The sequence below is a fragment of the Dipodomys merriami genome, unplaced genomic scaffold (assembly GCF_024711535.1).
Source record: "Dipodomys merriami isolate MVZ:Mamm:240054 unplaced genomic scaffold, mDipMer1.0.p SCAF_7, whole genome shotgun sequence".
Lineage (NCBI taxonomy): Eukaryota > Metazoa > Chordata > Mammalia > Rodentia > Heteromyidae > Dipodomys > Dipodomys merriami.
The window spans coordinates 1666052-1691693 of NW_027206290.1; the positions used below are offsets into that span (position 1 = coordinate 1666052).

Here is a 25642-nt window from a genome sequence, read left to right on the forward strand (position 1 = left end):
ATACTAACAAAATGATTTTATATTAAGGAAGAATCAAATACCAATGTAGAATCTTGAAACATAACAAAGTCTGTTTTTTTTTTCCTTTTCTAATAATGACCTGACAAAGATAAAGATTCATGGAAAAATAAAAGGCATTACATAGTAAATATAATAACATAAGTAAACGTATTTTTAAAACACATCTCAAATGCCAAGAATGAAGTTCATTCTCTCTCTTTAAAAAACTATAAACTATACCTCAAAATTCTGTTCCATTATGTTTCCACCTTTACTCAAACTTTCCATGATGGCCTTATTTCGAAGAATATCCTCTTCACTAAGATGTTCTCTTCTTTTCCTTGATTCTAAAACAAGTCCATTCACCAGATAGAAGTCTGCCAAAAAGTTTCCTACTCTCTCCTAAAACAAAATCAAATATTCCAATGCAATAAATTTTAAAGTAAGTTTATCTTAGATTTCAAAAAGTTTAAATGTAGTATATTTTCTATAAGTATTTAGTATATAAATAAATTACAAGAGTATTTTATTGTATTCAGTTAAAATATTTAAATTATACACTTGTAATCAGTAAAGAGAAGTTTAAATGACACAAAGATATATGGTAATTAACCTGATAATGAGTTAAGTCTAAATAAAAATACCATAGTATTCCTTTATCTACTCCCAAGTAGCACAAAGCTATCTGAGAACTTTATTAAACCAACAATCGAATATTATAAGTAACAAGGAGGGGTCAGGGATAACACTGTTCCCATTTTATAGATAGAAAAAAAAAGTAGAATAACAATAGTTTAAGTCACAAAGGAATCTCATACAACTAGAATTAGTGACCCTGTGCTTATTTTCTATTCTTTAGGACCAAAACTTAGAACTGCTTGCTGCTTTGCAAAAAAGAAAATGGATCAGCCTTGCTCCCCAACACAACTACATGTTTTGAATAATGAATAGGGGAGAAGGAAATTCAAGTAACATAAATGGTAACAAGAGTGGTAATTTTAATAAAGTCTTGATAAACTTTCAAAATTTCCAAACCCACAGTGGCCAGGGGAAAGAAAGGAGGGGGAGAGGGAGAGAGGGAGGGAGGGAGGGAGGGAGAGAGAGAGGGAGGAGAGAGAGAGAGAGAGAGAGAGAGAGAGAGAGAGAGAGAGAGAGGAGAATTTCCAAACCCACAGTGGCCAGGGGAAAGAAAGAAGGGGGGGGGGGGGGACAGGGTGGGAGGGGAAGGGAGGGAGAAAGGGAAGAAAAGAGGAAGGGAAGAAAAGGGGAAGGGGAAAGGAAGAAAAGGGGAAGGAAGGGAAGGAAAGAGGAAGGGGAAGGGGAGGGAAGGGAAGGGGAGAAAAAAGATAAACAAGCTTCCCAATTCTACCTACATGTAGTGACTTAAGTTTCTACCTAGCTTCAGAAAAACAGCTAATACAAGCTTCCCACTACCTACATGTAGGTAACTTAGTTTTCACCTAGCTTCAGTGGCATCCTTACAGAAGTATTACTAAAAAGCAAAGCATGTGCACTAGTTTCTACCTACAAAATGGGAACCATAAGCATACTGACTCCCTCCTTACCTGTCAAAGATTTAAGGAGATCACCTAGACGCTGTTCAAGAGCTTTGAGCTGCTTAGCAGTAGCACTAGATGAATAGCAGTTTCAATTTTATCTTCTCTTCAAGTGATCCGTCTAATGCTGTCCAGAAGAACAGAGTACAGACAAATAAGACTTCAAAGCAACAAATGGATTGCTATGAGGGATTCCACAACCTGGAATCTTAAATGCCATTTGTTGCCAAATAGGCTTAGAGAGGAGTCTAGAAGTCACAGTTCCAATTTATTTGTGGCTAGGTGATAACAGGTTTTGAAACCATACAATGCAAAAGCATTTATTACATGTAAATTACCATATCAGTAAAAATTTTAAAAGTATATTCCTCATCATCTAGCCAAATGCATGTTAAAGGACAGTAAACACAGCATCATTTATAATGGTAGAAAACAACAAATAGTGCTAATTATTTAAGTTTCCAAAAGTAAGTTTGGCTAGACAGGCTAAAGTCACAGTGTGGAATGTTATGCAGTCGATAAAGAATAAAATAATCTACAGGTAATGGTACAGAATGGCTTCTCTAATACTAAAGAATGAAAAGAGCCAGTTGCAGAACACTATAAACAATTATGACACCTCATTAAGAAATATCAAAACAAAAAACTAACATAAAAAAACCTAATACTATGTGTACTATTCATGTATAGAAAATGTTTTAAAAGGTCTGGAGGAGATACAAACAGAACCTCTGGCAAGGGGTTCTAAGGTTGTAGGCAGTAGTCAAGGAAGACTATAGTGGGTAAATCTGTCTGATGACTTAATACCAACTTGGGTAGGCTAAGGTACTTAGGTGTTGGTTGAAATTCTAGAAGCTATTTTATATATGTAAATAACAATCAACAGATTTTTGGTAAAGCACATTACCTTCCATAATATGGCTAGGTATCATCCAATTAACTTAACTGAAGATGTTAAGTCAAACTGAGGTTTCCAAAAGAAAAAGCAATTGTCTCCAACACAATATAAAAGTCCTAAGTGTAACCTCTGGACATCTGACTCTAGACTATTTTTCAAATTTCTAGCCTGTTACACTGTTATAAATATATTAGGGTTGTCAATCTCCACAATTAGATGAGCCAACTTCTTAAAACAGTTATCTCCCTCTTTTCCCTTCTCTCCCTTCCCTCTATCATTTCTATCTCTCATTGTTTCTCAGAGAATTCTGAAAATGTTTGCCTTTTTAATGCAAACATGCTCATTTTTACTATATGTAATAAAAAATACAAATTTTAAAAGCAGTTAATCTGTCCCCTTACCTGTAGTTCTTAAATTTAAAAATGCACATTTTATTCAAAACTTACAGTAAATATTAACAATATATAATACATAGTTAATAAGTTAACTTTTCAAAATGTATATGGGGATGGTAAAACAGGATCTGGCTATGTAGCCCAGGACTGAAGTATAGAATTGACCACTGGGCTCATGCCTATATTCTCTAGTGAGGAGACAGATACTGGGGGAATTCAGGGCCAACCCAGACAAAAAAGGAAAAGTTCCATCTTAGCAAACAAGCCAGGCATGGTAGCAGTTTCTTTACAATACCAATTAAATGGGAAGTGTAGTAAATAGAAAGATGACAGTCTGAGGCCGGCCCTTGACAAAAATATAAGACCCTACCTGAAAAATTACCAAAGCAAAACAGGGCTAGAGAGAGGATGGCTTAAATAGATCACCTATTTATGAAGCACTCGGTCTGGAGTTCAACTCCAGCACCAAAAAAAAAGGAAATTTGCAACTGATCTTCCTGCCTCAGCCTCCTGGGATTCTATGCTTTATTTCACCAGTAAAAAAAAAAATTTTTTTTTAAGTATATTCTTGAACAGTCTTATACAACCTCTTACTGACAACATGCAATGGGAATTATGGCAAGAATTTATAATTCACTAACAAGGAAACTTCTAGAGATTTAATTCAATAATAGTATAAAAATGTAAGACTGATTTCAGTTTGTAGAGAACACTAAAAATTAGTGACTTAGAAGTCTAAATAGTGTGGGGAGGGGCACAGCATGTAGACAGGAATGTGGCTTAGGGGTAGAGTACTTGCCTAGCACACATGAAGCCCGGGGTCCAATTCCTTAGTACCACATAAAACAGAAAAAGCCAGAAGTGGTGCTAAGCAGCTCAAGTGCTAGAGTGCTAGTCTTGAGCAAAAGCAGCTCAGCAACAATGCCCAGGACCTGAGTTCAAGCCCCAGGACTGCAAAAAAAAAAAAAAAGTCTAATAGTAGGGGGAAAAAAAGGCCTAGAAAATGAAATCAAGTTTACCTCTTTCTGTGGACTTCTTTAAAACAAAAGATTGGAAATGCAATGAAATCATGTGAAAATCTTATTCTCTTTATAATATGAAACTTTCCACACAGAATTCAAATAAAGTGAACTTGTTCTGCTGGTTTCTCCAAGATTCCAACTCTATAAACAAATATAATTTGGACTCCAATCTGGAATCAAAGAGAAATATATCCTTCTCCTTTTCTCCCTTTTTTCTGTCTTCTTTTCTATCTTTCTTTTTTTTTGTCTCTTCCTTCTCTCTCTTCTTCTCTTTCTCTCTTTTCTCTCTTCCCTCACCTCTCTTTTTCCTCTTCTCTCTTCCTTCTCTCTTTCTTTTCTCTCTTCCCTCTCCTCTCCTTTTGCTTTCTCCTCTCTCTCCCCCCTTCTCTCTCTTCTGAGACAGGATCTCCTATGTACCCCAGGTTGGCTTAGAATTCAATGTATAGAAAAGTTGTCCTACAATTCTCATTTTTCCTGCCTCAGCTTTCCGAGTTCTGGGATCACTTGTATGCACCAACATACTTGGCACATATTCCTGCATCTCCAAGATATTATTTTGATAATATTAGATTCAAATTTTTAAAAATCTTGATCACACATACTGTTTTGTCTTCTCGAAAAAGCCATCCAGTTTGGGCACGTGTGAAAGAAATTGATTTGGTTGATAAAGTTGCAGAATAAATATCACTGCTCATTAAAATGTCAACTTCTTCTTCTGTTTCCATCTCTGATTCCTAGAGGGGGGGGTGTATAAAAATAAAAGAATCTAGGTTTTCTTCAAAAGATTATTAGTGCTATATATGAATACATTACCAACTACAATGTCACATACTGGAAAAGTAAAAAAGGCTTCCAAATAATGTGAAGTACTAAAAAACAAACTAGATGATTAAACTTTGTTATCTAGTATCTTCTCTGACAGATTATAATTATAACCAATTATGAATCTTTGGAAGCATGAAACTCAGAATTTTTACACTATAGATATATAATTAAAATAGTGCTACCAAGTACTATAGTGCATAATTTTAAAGCATTTAAGAATATGACTGTCTCATGTTGTTTAACTTTAATTTTAATCTTTTAGAAATATGTAAGAAAGTATCCAGAAAGATTACATAAAATACAGAATGTTTATATTATGTTCAACTATAAATTTTTTAAAAGATAATTGCAAAACATCAATGAAAGATAAATGACCAAATGTCTTTTCTTTTTTAAATAGGAAATATGATGATGAGAAAGGATGGTTAAAAATTATTCCCAAGTATCTGAGTTAAGAAAATGGTAACATTCACCAAAGGAAGGAAAACAATAGTATGACAGGAAAATGAGTGAAGTTTTTTTTTTTTTGTTTTTTGTTTTTTTTTTTTTTTTTTGTCGGTCGTGGGGCTTGAACTCTGGGCCTGAGCGCTGTCCCTCAGCTCTTCAGCTCAAGGCGAGCACTCTACCACTTGAGCTACAGCGCCACTTCCGGTTTTCTGGTGGTTTATTGGAGATAGGAGTCTCACGGTCTCTCCTGCCCGGGCTGGCTTTGAACCGCGATCCTCAGATCTCAGCCTCCTGAGTAGCTAGGATTACAGGCGTGAGCCACCAGCGCCCGGCTAAAATGAGTGAAGTTTTAAATGAGGCAATTTTAAAGTACTTGGGAAACATACACTATCTACCCATATAAAAACAGATAGGTCTCCACCTTTAACTAACTAAAATACATGTATTTGTGAATCATTAGCCTATATAGGAGGAACTTACAGAAGAATGTTCTGAGGTTTTTAAAAATAAGAACTCAAAAAAGAGCATATCAGTATTTCAAAGATAAGTAGAGGGAAAAAATGAGCAAACGAAAGAAAGGAGAAATGGGAAAAGGGCAACTACTATCCAAGGTAAATCTGAAGAAAATGACAATTTCAAGAACTGAGTTACTAAGTAGCAAATGCTTAATAAAAGTCTACTAAAAACGTAGTTGAAGCTGGGCACTGGTAGCACACACCTGTAATCCTACCTACTCAGGAGGCTGAGATCTAAGGATGAGATTCAAAGCCAGCCCATGCAGGAAAGTCCCTAAAACTCTTATCTCCAATAAACCACTCAGAAAACCAGAAGTGGTGTTGTAGCTAAAATGGTAGAGCACTAGCCTTGAGCTGAAGAGCTGAGGGACAGTGCTCAGGCTCAGAGGTCAAGCCCCATGACCGACCAAAAAAAAAAAAAATAGTTGGAAGTAAATATACTAATTTTAGCAATGGACTCAAAATAAATATTACTTGAAATCCTAAACATTTATCCAAACATCCCCAATCTACCAAGTGCCACCACCATCATCCATTCTTCAAGCCAGCATCACTACACTCAACCTTAAGCTTTTCTTCATCTTAATTCACTCATCTGACATCACTGACAACTTCTAACAATCCTTGAAAATTATAGTTTCTTAATCATTTATGACACTATCCTAATATCTTCCTCACCCCTCAAATAAATAACCATAAAAATTTCTCATACACAAAAAAGAACTCCATCCTTATACTTAAAAATTTAAACTTATGTCACCAATCACAATCTTCCAATTCATTTTACATGCTAGCTATGTGATCTTGAAGCTGTCATTTAACATCCATAAGTCTCAATTATCTCACTTGTAAAATACAAAAACTATCTTATTTGACTGATTATCTTATGGAGGAAACAAAGTACTTAGATTATAATCCTAATATTCTGGCATTAATTTTGGTATATGTTAACAATCAATTTATACTGCAAATACAAACCATCCAAACAGTTTTCTAAAAGCACCAACCAGTGCCTAGAATGTATTAGGTCCTTGATAAATGTTTTGAGAATCAAAGGAAAGAAAGAAATGAGAAAAGAATGGATCAAGAAAAGGAAAATCAACATATAAGATCAAGTCACCTCAATTACTTCTGATCAAATCAAGAGTCTTGTTTAAAAATCATGACACAAACTAGGAGCCAGGCTAGCTTGGACAACACAGAAGACAAAAGACACCTCTCTCTCCCAAAAAAAATTAAAAAATACTGTAGCACTACAATAACATACAGATACTATAAAAATTTTCTTTGGTTTATAGTGAGGAAAGGAAACAAAGGTAAAAAATGTACTTTGAAAGGGAGAAAATGTTTTGAGAATCAAAGGAAAGAAAGAAATGAGAAAAGAATGGATCAAGAAAAGGAAAATCAACATATAAGATCAAGTCACCTCAATTACTTCTGATCAAATCAAGAGTCTTGTTTAAAAATCATGACACAAACTAGGAGCCAGGCTAGCTTGGACAATACAGAAGACACCTCTCTCTCCCAAAAAAAATTAAAAAATACTGTAGCACTACAATAACATACAGATACTATAAAAATTTTCTTTGGTTTATAGTGAGGAAAGGAAACAAAGGTAAAAAATGAACTTTGAAAGGGAGAAAAATAAATGGTAGCAAAAGCCAAGGAGTAAAAAGAATGGCTAAAGAGCCAAAAGAATGTTCATATTAGCCGGTGGCGCATGCCTGTAATCGTAGCTACTCAGGAGGCTGAGATCTGAGGATCATGGTTCAAAGCTAGCCTGGGCAGGCAAGCCCGTGAGACTCTTATCTCCAATAAACCACTAGAAAGCCAGAAGTGGTGCTGTGGCTCAAGCAATAGAGCACTGGCCTTGAGCTGAAGAACGCAGGGACAGTACCTAAGCCCAGAGTTAAAGCCCCATGAACGACCAAAAAAAAAAAAAAGATTGTTCCTATTAAGGAGATAAAGGTCAACAATGCTGAAAATAGCAAACGTAATACACTAAATAGTAGATGTATTTCCAAGAAATGAAACTACAAATGAGAACAAAAGCTGAGGTTCACTGATTTAGGAGATAATCAGCAAATTCTGAACAGCTCAATAGACTGGTCAGGATAATAACCATATAATAGAAAAAAATGGGGAGGTAGGGTACTAGAAGTAAGGATATTAAAGCTTTGAGAATAAACCTTCTCAACCATACTTAATGTTCTTAAAGAAATTTAAGAACATCAAGTAGCTCTGAGAACTGATGATTTATACAAAGCCAGCACAGGCAGGGAAGTGTGGAAGACTAATCTCCAATTAAACAGCAAAAAGCCAGAAGTGGAGGTGTGGCCCAAATGGGAGAGTGCCAGTCTTGAGTGAAAAAGCTAAGGAAGAACACTAGGCCTGCCCAGAGTTCAAGCCCCACAATAAATAAACACAAACACACAGAAATTACATGGAGAGTTGGCTAAATATATTTATGTTTTTTAACCATTTTGAAAAATAGTGATAACATACTCACCTCATGATGTATCCGCTGATAAACTTTTTGTTCATTGTCTAACACTACAAAAGATTCAGAGGGTGCCGCATCCCCATTGAAAATGAAGCTCAAATCCCCTCGTTGGCACTTCATATCAGTAAAGTCTATAAGAGTTGTGTCAAGCCTGTGAACGATTGGTGAGAAACATAAAACCATGATAAAACTTTAAACAATTAAGCAAACTAAGATGCTACCATATTTCAAATTTAAATTTATAAAAACTAAATTTATTCCAGGAAATGGAAACAAGACTTTTGTTGTTGTTCTTGCTGTTTACATTTCGTTTGTCTTTAGAAGGGAAGGGGAGGAAGAGAAATGGAGGGACAAAGGCTGAATAAATGTAGTAATGGTATCACTAGACACCATGTAGAAAATGAGTGAGTGAGTGGGCATGAAGGGAAAAATAATTGGGATAGGGGCTGGGAAGGTGGCTCAGTGGTAGAGTGCTTGCCTTGCATGCATAAGGCACTGGGTTCCATTCCTCAGCACCACATAAGCCAAAAGAAAAAAGCCCGAAGTAGCGCTGTGGCTCAAGTGGTAGAGCGCTAGCCTTAAGCTGAAGAGCTGAGGGACAGTGTTCAGGCCCAGAGTTCAGGCCCCACGACTGGACCCAAAATAAATAAATAAATAAATAATAATTGGGATAGTGAAAGGGAAGAGATAACATTTTTTTATGTAACTGTAACCCCTCTGTACATGACCTTTATGTGAGTATAGATTTTTTTGTTAGTCCTGGGGCTTGAACTCAGGACCTGGGCATTGTCCCTGAGCCTCTCTGTGCTCAAGGCTATCACTCTACCACTTAAGCCCCAGCACTACTTCCAGCTTTTTCTGCTTATGTGGTACTGAGGAACTAAACCCAGGGTTTCATGCATGCTAGGCAAGCAGTCTATCACTAAGCCACATTCCTAGCCCTGTATATCACCTTTACTATTAACAAACAAACCAAAAAATTAAACTTTACCCATCATGTCCATTTTATCTGCATTATACTTTTCTGAATATACTTCATTTATTCAGCAAGGAAAATAATAAATTTTCCCATTGTTAACATATTTCCTTTACTGTGCCTTTTTTCTGACCATTCAATACTGTAGGCACTCAATAAAGATATAGAAAAGAACTGGGCTGGGAGGGTGGCTCAGTGGTAGAGCGCTTGCCTTGCATGCCTAAGGCCCTGGGTTCGATTCCTTAGCACCACATAAGCAAAAAGAAAAAAGCCGGAAGTGGCGCTGTGGCTCAAGTGGTAGAGCGCTAGCCTTGAGCTGAAAAGCTGAGGGACAGCACCCAGGCCCAGAGTTCAGGCCCCACGACCGGACCCAAAAAAAAAAAAAAAAAGAAAAAGAACTAACTTTCTTTGATCTGAGACTATGTTACTATTTCAGAAGAGTATTTAGATGGGTAGAACAATATGGATCACATTCTTGGGTTTTTTAATTCCAATTTTGACTCAGATCCATATATGCATATGATCCTAGATTAAGTTACAAGGGATATCTAAGACCGCCCCAATTCTTGCCTTTTCTCCATCTCTTCTTCTTTCTTGTTTCTATTTATCCATACCTGAGTTCATCCATTTATTTTTTTTAGTTATCTGTCCATTTCACTGAACACTTTTTTTGTTGTTTTTTTTTTTTTTGTCGGTCGTGGGGCTTGAACTCTGGCCCTGGGCGCTGTCCCTCAGCTCTTCAGCTCAAGGCGAGCGCTCTACCACTTGAGCTACAGCACCACTTCCGGTTTTCTGGTGGTTTATTGGAGATAGGAGTCTCACGGTCTCTCCTACCCGGGCTGGCTTTGAACCTCGATCCTCAGATCTCAGCCTCCTGAGTAGCTAGGATTACAGGCGTGAGCCACCAGCACCCTGCTTCACTGAACACTTTTAAAGCTGATTTTAGTTTTCTTAATCTAGGATCAAAGAGGTGACCATCCTAAGTCTTCTAAGTATTGAATTGCAATCTTCTACTAAATGTGCTGCAACTAAACAAAAATAGTTTACTTCAGCCAAGATTTTTTTTTTTTGGGGGGGGGGGGTCCAGTCTTTGGGCCTGAACTCTGGGCCTGGGCACTGTCCCTAAGCTCTTCAGCTCAAGGCACTAGTGCTCTACCACTTGAGCCACAGCGCCACTTCGGCTTTTTTCTTTTTGCTTATATGGTGCTGAGGAATCGAACCCAGGGCCTCATGCATGCAAGGCAAGCACTCTACCACTGAGCCACCTTCCCAACCCCAGCCAAGATTTTATTATCTGTGACTCCTTTATATGTCTCAAATGAGTGGAATGTTTAAGTTATTAAGCACAAAAATTGTAAGAAAAATTTTCTCTATATTTCAATTCTCAGTTGCTTAAGAAATAAATAATCAAACTACCTTACCTGATATTGATACCTTGTTTGTATATTTTACATGCATCAGAAGGCAGAATTCGGGAAAGTAAAGGCACTGTATATTTAAAAACAAAATTGTTTTTAAAAATTACCTATAATGCTGAAACATTTACAAGCCTTCAAAAAGTTTAACTATTTAAGAGTAGCAAAAACATCTCACTAATCCATCAAATTATAACCATTTCCTGCAAAATAGTATTTTTCTACTTTGAAATAATTATGACATATAAAGCAATATTAAATAACTTTATGCTACTTAAGGGTAATTTCAGGTTATTTTACTATAACTTCACCCAAAAACAGAGTTAACGAACTAAAAAAGTAATAAAGTTAATCTAATGCCACTTTGTATCATCATATAATATTTATTATACATGAGTCATCAGTGCCATATGATAATTGAACACACCTAAATAGGGAAGCAGAGGAACCTGGAACTATCTGATGTATTCCTTAAATAGAATTCCCAGAAACAGACAAAAGGTAATGTAAACAGTACACAAATCACTGAAACAAGCCAATGGAAATTAAGTTAGATGTAAAATATGTGCCTTGGTAGTTTAAGTTCATTGTGCCTCAGTTTCATAATCTATAAAACATAAATCATACTATTTATCTACAGCTTTCTTCACTCCAAGTTTTATATAACTCATATCCATATCATAAGTCAAATTCTGATTTTTGTATTAACATCTTCTATGTTTTAGTAAGCAGAAGTTATTCTGCAGATGAATACATCTCCATCATAGGCAGACTTTAGGTAAACTAAAAAAAGAGAACATGAAGCTCAAAATTCTTAATTAAGACCATGCTTCACATGTATGTGTGCACCTAAACTGCATTTCTACATATGTAAGCTGCCACATTTATATTTCAAAATTCACTATTGAAAAAATTGGTGAAGGATATCAAGAGCCAGTGGCTCATGCCTTGTAAGGCTAGCTATTCAGGATGTTGAGATTCTATGGATTGTGGTTCAAAGCCAGCACGGGCAGGAAAGCCTGACAGACTCTTAGCTACAATTAACCACTAGAAGCCCAGAAGTGGTACTGTGGCTCAAAATGGCAGAACATTAGCCTTGAGTGACAAAGCTCAAGGACAGTGCCCAGACTCAGTTCAAGTCCCATGACCAGGAGAGAAAAAAGAAAAAAAAGCTGGGAGAAGGAGGCTGAGAGCTAAGGATCATGGCTTGAAGCCAGCCTATGCAGAGGAAAGTCCTGGAAACTTTGACCTCCAATTAAATACCAAAAAGTTGGAAAAGAGGCTCACGTGACAGAGGGCTAGTCTTTAGCAAAAAAGCTCAGGAACAGCACCCAGAACCTGAATTCAAGCCCTAGGGCAGACAAAATAAAATAAAATAAAAACAAAGAGTTTCTAAGCCTAGAGTTTTCTATCTATATCATAAAACAATCACAAATACAGGAATGAATATTCTGAGGATAACCAGAAAGAAATAAAAACATAAGTTTGTCAATTTAGAAACTGAATATATAATACTAAATTTGAAGTTTTATTATGAATACTTAACAATGCAGAAGAAGCATCCTTCCAAAATAATTCATTTCATACATACCAAAAGGAGCCTTGCAAGAGATTACATAGTTACTATTATTCCATTTTTAAGATGAAAAATAAATAAACCAAATGTTGGTGGCTCACAGCTGTAATCCTAGGTACTGGGATCTGAAAATTCAAATGCAGCCCAGGCAGGAAAGTTTGTGAAACGCTAATCTCCAATTAAACACCAAAAAGCTGGCTCAAGTGGGTACAACTCTAGAGCCTTGAGCAAAAAAGTTTTAATAGTGCCCAGGGCCTGAGTTCAAACCCCTGGACTGACCCAACAATAATTTTAAAAAAAGAAAGAAAGAAAAAACCCTGAATCTCAGGATTTTCTATACTAAATAACTGAAATGAGGGGCTGGGAAGGTGGCTGAGTGGTAAGAGCGCTTGCCTTGCATGCATGAGGCACTGGGTTCGATTCCTCAGCACCACATAAGCAAAAAGAAAAAAGCCAGAAGTGGCGCTGTGGCTCAAGTGGTAGAGTGCTAGCCTTGAGTTGAAGAGCTGAGGGACAGCTCCCAGGCCCAGAGTTCAGGCAGGCCCCAGGACCGGACCCAAAAAAAAAAAAAAAAAAAAAAAAAAAAAAAAAAAAATTGAAATGACTACATCCAACTCCCATTTAAAACTTTTCTATACCTAACATAGCAGTCTTGGGCAGTTCAGTTGCATTCGAAGTTACTATTAATTAAATCAAAAGTTAGTTTCTATGTAAAGTAAAAATAAACAACAGAATGAAAAAAAAGAATAATGTGCTCTAAGGTCACAAAGTTGAACTTGCCTTGTTATAAATATATTTTGGCTACTTTTAATTTCTGGCTTGCTTTTTAAATAATAATATGGGTTGACAGGAGGAAGTAACATCTCAAAAAAAGTTTGCTTATCAAATCTAGTAATAGAGATTATGTATTTTGCAATACAATATATCTAGAACATGCAGAAGTAAATGGCCTTAATTTAAATTTATAGATCTATCTGGTACAGTTTTGACCTTCAATCACTAATATCCTTTTCAACAATGAAACAGATGTTCTACCTGATCTCAATGAAAGAAGACTTTTGACAAAACCTCAGCTCAGGGTTACATCATATATCTGAGTATGCAACATTTAGAATGCATTACTTGTAAATGTAACTACAATCACAATTCAATAGTTATTACATGTATTCGTAGTATCTCTTCATATAATGCAACTGTCTTTTAAATATATTGTGTTCAACAAGACAAATGGACTATTTTAGAATTCAAACCACAGCAATTATGAAAACAACCAGTTAGAGTCAACACATACAAGAGACACCCAATTTAGGATCACCAAGCAGGACTGGAGTCTCTGCAGATGAGGAAAAATATACTCAGTCTGTAGATCAATCTGACTTGGAGTTATTTAATTACTAAAGACTACTGAAAAAAAATTTTCTCCATGTATAAACATGTATTTTATAGTAAAATGAAGCACTCTTACCCCAGCTTTGAAAATCCCAGTGAAGTTCTAGATAAAAGTCACCTAGCTGAAAAATGAAATGTGAAAAATTACAAAATCCATTTTAAAATAATAGTTCTTATACCTGCTTATTAATAACTAATATCATTGAAAGTCTATCAACAAGAACAAAAATAATAGAAAAACTAATATTATGTTTGTAGAGTTTAAAAAACAGAAAAGTATCAAAATATGACTACTTCTTGAGGCATTACAATAGCATGCATTGCCAATATTTAATTACAAAAGAAAATACCCTCCACTGCAGAACTTATAAGAATATTTTAATAACATATGAATATATTTTAAGCTGATAAGTTACATTTATATCAATAAATACTCTTCTTAGAATAACCAAAATAGTACCAGGCATTATCTTTTAAATAATTAACTTTAAAATTATCAGAACTATTGTTTATATTGAAATGCTTGGAAAAAAAGTCCATTGCAACAGAAATTAATTTTAATATGAAAACAAAATATAAGTTACTAACTCCAAAATGGATCATCATATAAGATCTATGGAGAATTTTGTTTTGTTTTGTTTTGGCCAGTTGTGGGCTTGAACTTGGGGCCTGAGCTTTTACTCAACGTTAGCTCTCTACCACTTTTAGGCCACAGTGCCACTTCTGGGCTTCTGGTGGTTAACTGGAGATATGAGTCTCAGACTTCCCTGCCCAGGCTGGCTTTGAATGATGATTCTCAGATCTCAGCCTCCTGAGTAGCTAGGATTATAGGTGTGAGCCACCAGCACCCGGCAAGAAATTTTATTTCACAAAAGCTACATACCAAAGTGACTGAAGAAATGATTAATTACCAGTGAAACTGCAAAAAACACAGCAACAAATTAATCTTTCCTATTTTAAACACTGAAAAAAAGTGAATGTTAATATCAGAAATCACTGAAAACAAAATATTTTTTGTATTCTTTCTATACTTCTCTAGACCAAAAAATACTATTATAGCAGTCCGAAGAATAGGCAAACTGTTACCATTGCATAAAAGGTCTTTTTCCCATTCTTCTTTCGGTCATCAAAAAAGAGGAAAAGGACAGGAGGTATGGTTCAGAAGACAGAGCACCAACCATGAAAAAAACCTGAGAGGTCAAGGTCCTGAATTCAAGCCCCAGTACTGAGTTAAAAAAACAGGAAGAAATAATAATACAAAACAAATCTCTCCCTTTCTGTGTCAACACACTTATTTCTTACAACTGTAAGATAAGGCAGACAAAAAAGTGTATTAAGTTATATAAGAAAATGTAAACTGCTCCTAGTAACAACAGCTTCAGTTATTTGTAATCTTCCATTCCAAACAACATGGAAATTTATTTCCTTCCATTCATTTTAACTTACCTCCTTTCTTCCTAGATCATATCTCATTTGTTAAAACTAATAAACCTTTAAATTCCAGTTCAAAGAAAATGAGTACTTCTGCTTCACTTATACATTATAATAACAGAACTCTGTTATTTCAATCACTACTGAATTTAAACATATATTTTACCATTTATTGATGCTAAGTAGCAAGAATTAAACTATATTACAAAAATACTCTACATTGCACCTACAATTATTCTTGAAGTGGAAAATCAGTAAAGAAATAAAACCTACCTCTTTCAAGGCTTTCAATAATCGAGGTCGTTTTTCTTCAACACTTTCCCTGGATTGCTGCTTAAGTTTCCTTAAGAGAGCTGTAACTAAAGTTAAAAAAAAAAAAAAAACAACTTAAGTAGCATTTTCTTTTTTCAATACTTGGGATCAAACCCAGGATTTCACACACTCTAAGCAAGGCCTCTAATACTGAGCCTTATCACTAGTTTCTAATCATTTTTTTTACCGTGCTAGCAAATACCATTAGCTCATAATACATGGAAATAGACAGTATATATGCTTATGTGTGTGTATTCGAATGTGACTACAATACTAATATGTCTAAAAAGTCAAAAATCAGAGAGCAAGTTAAATAAGCAAAGGTCTCTTGGAATAATAACAAACTCACACGTAGAAATCAGCAAACACTAGACAGGTATGTTCACATACACATATATACACATACATACACACACACACACAAGGTTAGTATATCTGGTATAATTCCCAAGACTAGTGTGAAAGATCAATTCCTATAAATCAAACACAGTGACACTAGATTAGAGTTAGAATTTTCTTGCTTTGCCACAACATTTTTCAATCTCAGTATGAAGGAAGATTAATGTCATTTAAACTAGAGCACTAGCCTTGGGCAAAAAAGCTGAGGGACAGCACCCAAGTCCTGGGTTCAAGCCCCAGGACACACATACACACAAAACACACACACACACACTACTGGGTGCTAGTGGCTTATGCCTGAAATTCTAGCTACTCAGTAGGCCAAGATCTGAGGATCAAAGTTCAAAGCCAACCTGGGCAGGAAAGTGCATGAGACTTTTATCTCCAATAAACTACTCAAAAAAGAAAGAAAAAAGCCAGAAATAGAGCTGTGCTCACCTCATGGTATTTGCCTCTAGCAAAACAGCTAACGCTACAACGCTAGCTGAACAGAGACAGAGATCTGGGGTTCACCATTCAAAGCCAGCCTGGGCAGGAAAGTCTGTGAGACTCTTCTCACTAATTAACCATCAAAAACCAGAAGTGGATCTGTGGCTAGAAGTGGTAAGAGCACTAGCCTTAAGCAAAGGAGCTTAGGGACAGCACCCACACTCTAAATTCAAGCCCCAGGATCAGCACAAAAAAAAAATTTTTTTTTAAAATTAAGTTGAGCAAGAACACAAGCCCCTGAAATCAAACCCCAATACCAAAAAAAAAAAAAAAAGCTGAGATACAAGAATCAGTCTTTTCTAAAAAAAAAAAAAAAAGTATTAGTTCCAAGCATTGGTTGTTCATGTCTGTAATCCTAGCTCTCAGGATGATAAGTTCTGAGGATCACAGTTCCAAGCCAGCCCAGACTTATGGTCAATTAACCACAAAAAAGCTGGAAGTGAATTAGTGACTGAAATGTGTTTGCCTTGATCAAAATAAGCTCAGAGACAAGGCTCAGAGCCTGAGTTAAAGCCTACAACTAGTACCCCAAAAAAAAGGTATCAGTAAGTATTCTGTTACTGATTTCCCATGGAAACTTTCTTTGCCTTCTAAAAATTAGGACTGCAATTTGGGGGGGGGGGGGGGGAGAGCGTCAGTCCTAGCCTTGAACTCAGGGCCTGGTCACTCATTGCCCCTGACCTTTTTCAGCTTGAGGCTAGTGCTCTACCACTTGAGCCACACCTCGGATTCTTGGAGATAAAAGTCTCACAGACTTTTCTGCCCAAGCTGGCTTCCAAACACAATACTCAGATCTGTCTTCTGAGTAAGCATGATTATAGGCATAAGCCACTGGCTAGTGACAGGATTGTGAATTCTCAAACAGCAAAAGCTACGTTTTTATTCTTCACATTTTAACATTTTAAAACATATAGGCTTCATATATACTTTCATTGTAAATAAAAGAATCCTTAAAGGTCACAAGTCTTGCCCAGCCCTGTGGCTATACCTATAATCTTAGCTACTCCAGAGGCTGAGATGTTGTCTGATTGTGGCTCAAGGTCAACCCTGCCAAAAAAAAAAAAAAAAAATTCAAAAGACTTCCCTCTCAAACAACAGGTAGACAAGGCAGTGCATGCCTGTATCCTAGCTATGTGGGAGGCTGAGAGCAGGGGGATAGAGGTTCCAGGCCAACCTAGGTAAACAAGTTTCCTTGTGTTTCAACAAAACAGGCTAGGTGTGGAAGCATACAGCTGTCAGTCATCCTAGCTACATCAGTAAGTATAAATAGGAAGATAGCACTTCAGGATGGCCCAGGCAAAAGCAAGACCCTATCTACAAAACAACTAGAGCAAAGAGCTGGAAGAATAGCCCAAGCAGTAGAGCACCACCCAATGAGGCACCACCCCGTGAGCATAAAGCTCTGACCTCCAACCCTTGTACCACAAAAAGGCTAAAAGCCTATTTAGGTTCCCCTTCAGTGTGCTAACTGGGGAAAAAAAAAAAAAAATCAGAGAAAGTTTCTTTACCCTATTTGCTGTATCTTTATTCTCTTAAGCTCTTTTGAATTTATACCTTTTTATCTTTTCTCTGTAATAACTGTAGAATTACTATTTTTTTATTCTTGTAAGGATCTCCTGACATTTGTCAAGAACTGTCAATGTATAACAAAAAAATATATACACTCATTTAATTGCTAAAATGTTATCTCATATTATGTCTTAGCTCAAAAATAAACTAATCATTGAAAGTTGCACGAGGAACTCAGGAAGCCAACAAATATATATAATCTGTGGTTTACATATGGAGCTAAATCACACAAAAGTATTCAGAAGAACCCAAAACTTAGCATCAAAATAAGCTTGAAGCTGGGCATCAGTGGCTCACGCCTGTTACCCTAGCTACTCAGGAAGCTGAGTTATGAGGATCGCAGTTCAAAGCTAGCCTGGGCAGGAAAGTCTGTGAGACTCTTACATCCAATAAACTACCAGAAAATGAAGTGGCACTCTGGCTCAAGTGGTAGAGCACTAGCCTTGAACTGAAGAGCTCAGGGACAGACTCCAGGCCCAGCCAGAGTTCAAGCCCCATGACCAACAGAAAAAAGGTTTTAAAAAATAAAAATGAATCCATCTAACATCCTGGAAATATCCATGATGTGCAATTTCCTAATAAAAGTATTTTATTCCCTTCTACAAGGCTATGTTTATAAAGTTAATCATGCCTAGAACTGTAAAGAAACAGCACAGTTTGTGCTTTATCTAAAGTCAACTTTTTGTAATTATCCAGTAGATGTACTTGACAAAAATAAGACCCATACAGAAAGTTAAAAAGAAAATTATTTGTAAGAGGAAGGGAGTAGAATAAGTGAACATTTTCTATATTATGAAACAGTCTGTGTCAGTTTTTCAATGTACTCATTTTAAGACGAAAGTCTTACTCCCCGCTTCCAGCAAAGCCTGCTACCAGCTAAAGTAGATAATCATTATTACAACGTGATTATTTTTAACTCCAATTAATAATACAAACAGTTAAATAGTTTGCCAGAAATTACAATCCGGACTACCTTTAAAAAAGAAAAAAAGAAGGACCAGGTGCTGATGGTTCATGGCTATAATTCTAGCTAGTCACAAGGCTTAGATCAGAGGATCATTGTTCAAAGATCCCCTCAGAAGAAAAATACAAAAAATTAATTTCCAAATTAGCCATTAAAAGAAGCAGATAAAGTGCCAGGTTGGAACCAAAATTTAAAAAAATAAAAATAAAAAAATAAAGCTCTGATTTCAAGCCCTATCACTGACAACCAAAAACGGAAATTCAACTACCAATAAGGAAGGTAGAATACTGCAAGGAAAAGGAAAACACATACTTTTAAACATGACCCTTTGATTTTTGTACTGTTCAATATGCAAGTTCCTAAGTTATAAATAATCTATACAGAAGCTTATATATATATAAAAATTACAAAATTTAGTATAGGCATTTATACTTAGTAAAAATTATTTCCAACACATCACTTTGTAGATTGTTTAACAACAGTAATTCATATTGCTTACTCATCTGTCTATCTCCATAGCTGATGGCTTCTGCCAGAGGGCTCCATCCCTGAGCATTTTTCACCTTTACTGGAGCATTGTGAGCCAAAAGTAAATGGGCACATTCTGCAATAAAAATAACATAAACAACACTATTATGAAATATGCAAATTTTGGAATCTCTTAAATATAAATATCATATAAAAGCTTAATAAATCAAATTAGTATTAATACTGTCCTACATATAATAAAATAATACCAGATCATTACAGACCAAATGATTGAAAAGCATCACCCTACCTAACAATAAAGTGAAATCTTTATATTATATTATATTATATTTACATTATATTAATTGTGTCCAAGAACATTTTAAGAATGTGTCTATAAGCTAAAAGCTAGGAACTTTGAGATTAGTTTACATATATACCTGTAATATCTAATGGAAAATCCTTATTTTAGGGGGAAAAAAATGTATCTTCAAAAAAGGACCTGTAATGTTTCCATAAACCTTATTTTTCAAATTTTGTAATTCTTTCAGTTTGAAACAACTCTCCCTCCAAAAACAAAACTCTGGTTTTGATTATAAAATCTGAACAGTCTCCAAGTAATCAAAAGAAATCCAACTTATAGACCCTTCTAAAGGTTGAGAAAATGTTTTAAAAAAATAGAAACACGAGATCAAGGGGTTAGGGGAGGACAGATTAATGGAGAGAGATAAAGTAAGAGGATACATAATATTCAAAGTACATATACAAAAATGGAACCCAGTAAATTGAGGAGATGAGTTAGATTGGGAAAGATGGAGGAGGATGAAAGGAGCAACACTGATCAAAGATGGATTGTACTCATAATTGAGAGCTGGGGATTGCAGTTCAAAACTAGCTGAGGCAGGAAATTCTGTAAGACCCTTATCTACAATTAACCCCCCAAAAAGCCAGAAATGGAACTGTGGCTCAAGTTGCAGAGTGCTAGTCTTGAGTATAAAAGCTCAGAGACCTTAGATCTCAGTTTAAGGCACAGGATTAGCACACGCATGTGCACAAACACACACACAGACACACACACAACAAAATTATGAAATATATTTAAATTTTTAAAATGTAGCTGGGAGTGAGCAGTGCTACAGATTTAAAATCCCAGTTGTTCTGGAAACAGTGGTAGGAAAATCTTGCAGGATTAGATGATCAAGAGCTAGCCCAGGGCAAAAAAGGAGATACTCTAAAAACTAAGTCTTGTAAAATAAACTATGGGTATGACTCCAGTGGTGGAGTGCTTATCTAACAAGCACAAGGCCTTGAGTTCAAACCCCAATACAAAGCCAGAAATCAGTGACTCATTCTTGATACTCAGAAATCCTACATAGCTGTGCATCACAGCTTGAAGCAAGCCTGGGCAGAAAAGTTCACAGGAGTCTATCTCCAAATTAACAAATTCTGGACTGGAGGTGTGGCTCAACTGGTAGAGGAGGGAATAAAAAAGTAATCATGCTATTATAATTATATATCATGTAAAAGACTTTATTACCAGGTATGGTGGTTTATACCTATAATCCCAGTCCCTTGGGAAACAGATTGGCAGGACTGAGGCTCAAAGTCAACCCAGGAAAAAACACTGGTGAGATTTTAATCTCTACAAGTAAAGCTGGACACAGGAATCATCCCAGTAATCCAAGCAATGGTAGAGCTGTAGATAAGATAACCCCAGTCTTAAATCAGCCTTGAGCAAAAAGTATAAGACCCTATCTGAAAAATAACTGAAAAACAAAAAGGCTAGGGTTTCAGTTCAAGTAGTAGAATGCTTGCTTAGTAGGCATGAGTTCAACCACTAGTTCCATCAAAATAAAGAGACTAGACTTTAAAATTTAGTTATGTAAAACATATTAAAAGTGATAGTTCTGGGGCTGAGAAGGTGGCTCAGTGGTAGAGCGCTTGCCTTGCATGCTTGAGGCCCTGGGTTCGATTCCTCAGCACCACATAAGCAAAAAAGAAAAAAGCCAGAAGTGGCGCTGTGGCTCAAGTGGTAGAGTGCTAGCCTTGAGCTGAAGAGCTGAGGGACAGTGCCCAGGCCCAGAGTTCAGGCCCCATGACCGGACCCAAAAACAAACAAACAAAAAAATAAATAAATAAAAATAAAAGTGATAGTTCTCATAAGCATTACATTAGTAAACCTTAGTAATTAGAAATAAACCTTCTAAAATCATAAATATTTGCTAAATAAAATATTCAACTGAGGCTGGGAATGTGGCTTAGTGGTAGAGTGCTTGCCTAGCATGCATGAAGTCCTGGGTTCAATTCCTCAGTACGACATACACAGAAAAAGCTGGAAGTGGCACTGTGGCTCAAGTGGCAGAGTGCTAGCCTTGAGCAAAAGAAGCTCAGGGACAGTGCCCAGGCCCTGAGTTCAAGCCCCAAGACTAGAAAAAAACAAACTAAGGGAGAAAAAGTTTTAAATGATGTAAGATTAGTACAGGATTTCCCTTAGCTCTCTTCAGAAAGAGGCTATGGAAAAAAAGAGAAAACATTTATTAATATTAGTATACTAAATCCTAAATTCAATTACAAATGAGGTAAGCTTTATAAAACACAAATGATAAGACTCATCCTGACATTTTTAAACTCACTATACATGTAATAAGCAAAGTTAAACATAAAAAAAATTTACTAACCTTTATTTCCTAACATCACAGCAAGATGTAAAGGAGTATTTCCTAAAATTAAAAATAAATAAATAAATTAGAAAATAGAATGTAACCAATTTTACTTAAATGTGGTTTTAACTTCTTCCAAAATTTCACAGAACAATTTTAAGCAAAAGTAACATGATTGTAAAAATTACTGTATAAAAATACTGCTTATAGGATGCAAATTCAAAGTCCTAGTATGCCAGGGTTTCTCAGTACCCTACATTCCTCCATGACGCCATGAAAAATTTTTTAAAAATTCATTCATTGTATCTTTGAGATCTTCCCTAAATGAGTCTAAAATAAAAACACCATTTTCCACTTTTTGCAAACTATTTAAATATGCACATCCTTGACCACAGAGAGCATTAAGATCCAGTCCAGAAATTTTTTTCTGCTATTAGAAATGTGTATGTCTGTAAACAAAAGCAATACTAATACCCCAGCTTTAAACAAATACAAAAACACCAAAACACATACATAAGAAACAGATACTACAAAGATGAAACTAAAGGCAAAGATTACTTAAAAGGTATGCACTTTGGACTGTATGCTGTAATCAATATCACCCAATAATTAATTCAAAATGGTAACAGACAATGCTTAGAGACTAAAATGTCCTTGATAATTCATTTGTTAAAAACTGACAAGCCAGCCGGGCACTGGTGGCTCACATCTGTAATCCTAGCTACACAGGAGGCTGAGATATGAGGATCCCGGTTTCAAAGCCAGCCTGGGCAGAAAAGTCTGTGAGACTCTCATCTCCAATAAACCACCAAAAAAAAAAACCAGAAGTGGCTCTGTGGTTCAAGTGGTAAAGCACTAGCCTTGAGCTGAAGAGCTCAGGGACAGAGCCCAGGCCCAGAGTTCAAGCCTCACAACCAACCAAAACAAAAACAAAACAAAGGGCTGGGAAGGTGGCTCAGTGGTAGAGCGCTTGCCTTGCATGCATGAGGCCCTGGGTTCAATTCCTCAGCACCACATAAGCAAAAAGAAAAAAGCCAGAAGTGGCGCTGTGGCTCAAGTGGTACAGCACTAGCCTTGAGCTGAAGAGCTGAGGGATAGCGCCCAGGCCCAGAGTTCAGGCCCCACTACCAGACCAAAAAAACAAAACTGACAAGCTGGGCTGGGAATGTGACTTTGTGGTAGAGTGCTTGCCTAGCATGCATGAAGCCCAGGATCTGATGCGTACGAAGTAGCTCTATGGCTCAAGTGGTAGAGTGCTAGCCTGGAGCAAAAGTTCAGGGACAGTGCCCAGACTGACTTGAGTTCAAGCTCCAGAAACAGCACAAAACACTGAAAGTAGTTAATTTTAAATAAAACTTAGTAAATTTTAAGTAAATACAGAAGTAAGCACATCAAGAATTCTGGTCAATAAAATGAGCTAACCATTATAAAATGATCATATGATAAACATCAATAGACTTAACTGTTTCTTTCTAGAACATGTAAAATCTCCCCCAAGTATTTCAGCTCAATGAAACCTTCCAAAGTAGCCAGGCACCGGTGGCTCACGCCTGTAATCCTAGCTACTCAGTAGGCTAAGATCTGAGGATCACGGTTCAAAGCCAGCCTGGGACAGAAAAGTCAGTGAGACTCTTATCTCCAATAAGCCACCAGAAAAACCAGAAGTAGCCCTGTGGCTCAAGTGGTAGAGGGCTAACCTTGAGCTGAAGAGCTGAGGGACAGCACCCAGGCCCAGGGTTCAAGTGCCAGGACCAACAAAAAGAAAAAAGAAAAAAAAGGGAAGTGAAAAAAAGTATTGTTTTAGAAATGTTGATTATAAACCAAATTTAGAATAATGAAGAAAAAGGGCAATTTCATTCCAGGCATTTTATATACAAAGCTGGTAAGCTTTTTTCATGTGTTAAAATCAAGTATCTATCTTCCAAATATACTAAAGAAAATTCCTGTATGCTAAAAATAAATACTGAATTTTTTGCATCAGGAATTCAGCAAAACAAAATTTTTCTACCATGTTCTATTGAAACATGTACAATGTGAAACTGTAATGTATTTATAACAGGTGAGCAAATATCTGTGGGTTAGGTTAAACTATTCTGTGCCTTCACGGGCAAGTGTAATATAAGGTAAGAAAAAAAGACACAACATGAAAACTATTTACACTTCCTAAATTTGCATTCACATTCTGCGACAATTCATCAAGACCAAAAAGTCATCACAAAAAGTAAACAAAACATATTAACAGATCAAGGTAGAGAAGGGCTTTGTGGATCATACCTATATTCCTTAGCTACTCAGGTGGCTGAGATCAGAGGATCCCAGTTCAGAACCAGTCAAGAGTGGAACAGTTCATGGAACTCTCATTTCTAAATACCAGTAAAAAGCTGGAGGTGGAAGTATGGCTCAAGTGATAAAGTGCTAGGCTTGAAATAAAAAGAGTTTATGAGATTCTTTTTTTTTTTTTTTTTTTTTTTGGGTCCGGTCATGGGGCCTGAACTCTGGGCCTGGGCGCTGTCCCTCAGCTCTTCAGCTCAAGGCTAGCACTCTACCACTTGAGCTACAGTCCCACTTCCGGCTTTTTTTTCTTTTTGCTTATGTGGTGCTGAGGAATTGAACCCAGGGCCTTGAGCATGCAAGACGAGTGCTTTACCACTGAGCCACCTTCCCAGCCCCAATAAAAAGAGTTTAAACCCCAGTACCAACACACACACAAAATAAATACAATTAAAACCTGTCTGTGTTACTTGAAAAATCAGAAATATTCCTTGTTATTTGACTTTTGTTTGGGTTTCTGTTTTTGGAGACAGGGTCTTGCAACCTGGCAGCAGACTCTATCCTACCTCTACCTTCTGAGTGCTGGGATTAGAGGCAAGGAGAAATAATCCTTTTTTTACTTTTAACATGCTATAAAGGGTTTCCAATAAATGCTTCCCTTTATTCTACCTCTCCTTATCTCATGAAAACTACATAATTTCTCCAATAATCTAGTTTCTCAAGTTTTTATAAAACATATTGTTAATGTGTCCTAAATATTCCTTCTCCATTTGCCTTATATGGTAACACTTTGAGACATCTTTTTCTTTTTTTTGGTCAGTCTTGGGGCTTGAACTCTGGGCCTGGGCGCTGACCCTCAGCTCTTCAGCTCAAGGCTAGTGCTCTACCATTTGAGCCACAGCGCCACTTCTGGCTTTTTCTGCTTATGGGGTGCTGAGGAATGGAGCCCAGGGCTTCATGCGTGTGAGGCAAGTGCTCTACCACTGAGCCACCTTCCCAGCCCCATCTCTTCAAGGAAGCTTTTATTGGCCTGAAGATGACCCTCTTCTCTGTTCTGCTCTCAAAGCAGAACAAAGCTTATTTTCTTGGTCTATGTATGGCAAATGTTTCACATGCACATTCAAAATATCAAGCTGGGAGCCAGTAGCTCCCACCTGTAATCCTAGCTACTCAGGAGGCTGAGATCTAAGGATCTCGGTTCAAAGCCAGCCCAGGCAGGAACCTCTGTGAGACTCTTATCTCCAATAAAAAGAAAAAGAAAAAGCAGGAAGTGGCACTGTGGCTCATGTGGTAGAGACTGGTCTTGAGCTGAAGAGCGGATGGATAGCACCCAAGCCCAGAGTTCAAGCCCCATGACCGGAAAAAAAAAAAAATATATATATATATATATATATATATATATATTAAAACTTTTCTTTTTTTTTTTTTGGTTGGTCATGGGGCCTGAACTCTGGGCCTGGGTTCTGTCCTTCAGCTCTTCAGCTCAAGGCTAGCACTCTACCACTTGAGTCACAGTGCCACTTCTGGCTTTTTCTGCTTATGTGGTGCTGAGGAATCGAACC

At 36.6% G+C, this 25642-nt stretch overlaps 1 protein-coding gene across 2 annotated transcripts in view; it reads right to left on the bottom strand.

Annotated features, from left to right (window-relative positions):
* Positions 1–25642, bottom strand: part of Ankrd13c (ankyrin repeat domain 13C) — a 72797-nt gene that overhangs the window by 23192 nt on the left and 23963 nt on the right. For both annotated transcript variants that reach the window (XM_070006935.1, XM_070006936.1), the window contains exons 3-10: positions 21828–21869; positions 19181–19285; positions 15222–15307; positions 13594–13639; positions 10559–10625; positions 8168–8312; positions 4474–4605; positions 241–402 (exon numbers count right to left, since the gene is read on the bottom strand). In XM_070006935.1, the coding sequence (XP_069863036.1) occupies positions 241–402; positions 4474–4605; positions 8168–8312; positions 10559–10625; positions 13594–13639; positions 15222–15307; positions 19181–19285; positions 21828–21869 (785 nt within the window). The remainder of the gene's footprint in view (positions 1–240; positions 403–4473; positions 4606–8167; positions 8313–10558; positions 10626–13593; positions 13640–15221; positions 15308–19180; positions 19286–21827; positions 21870–25642) is intronic.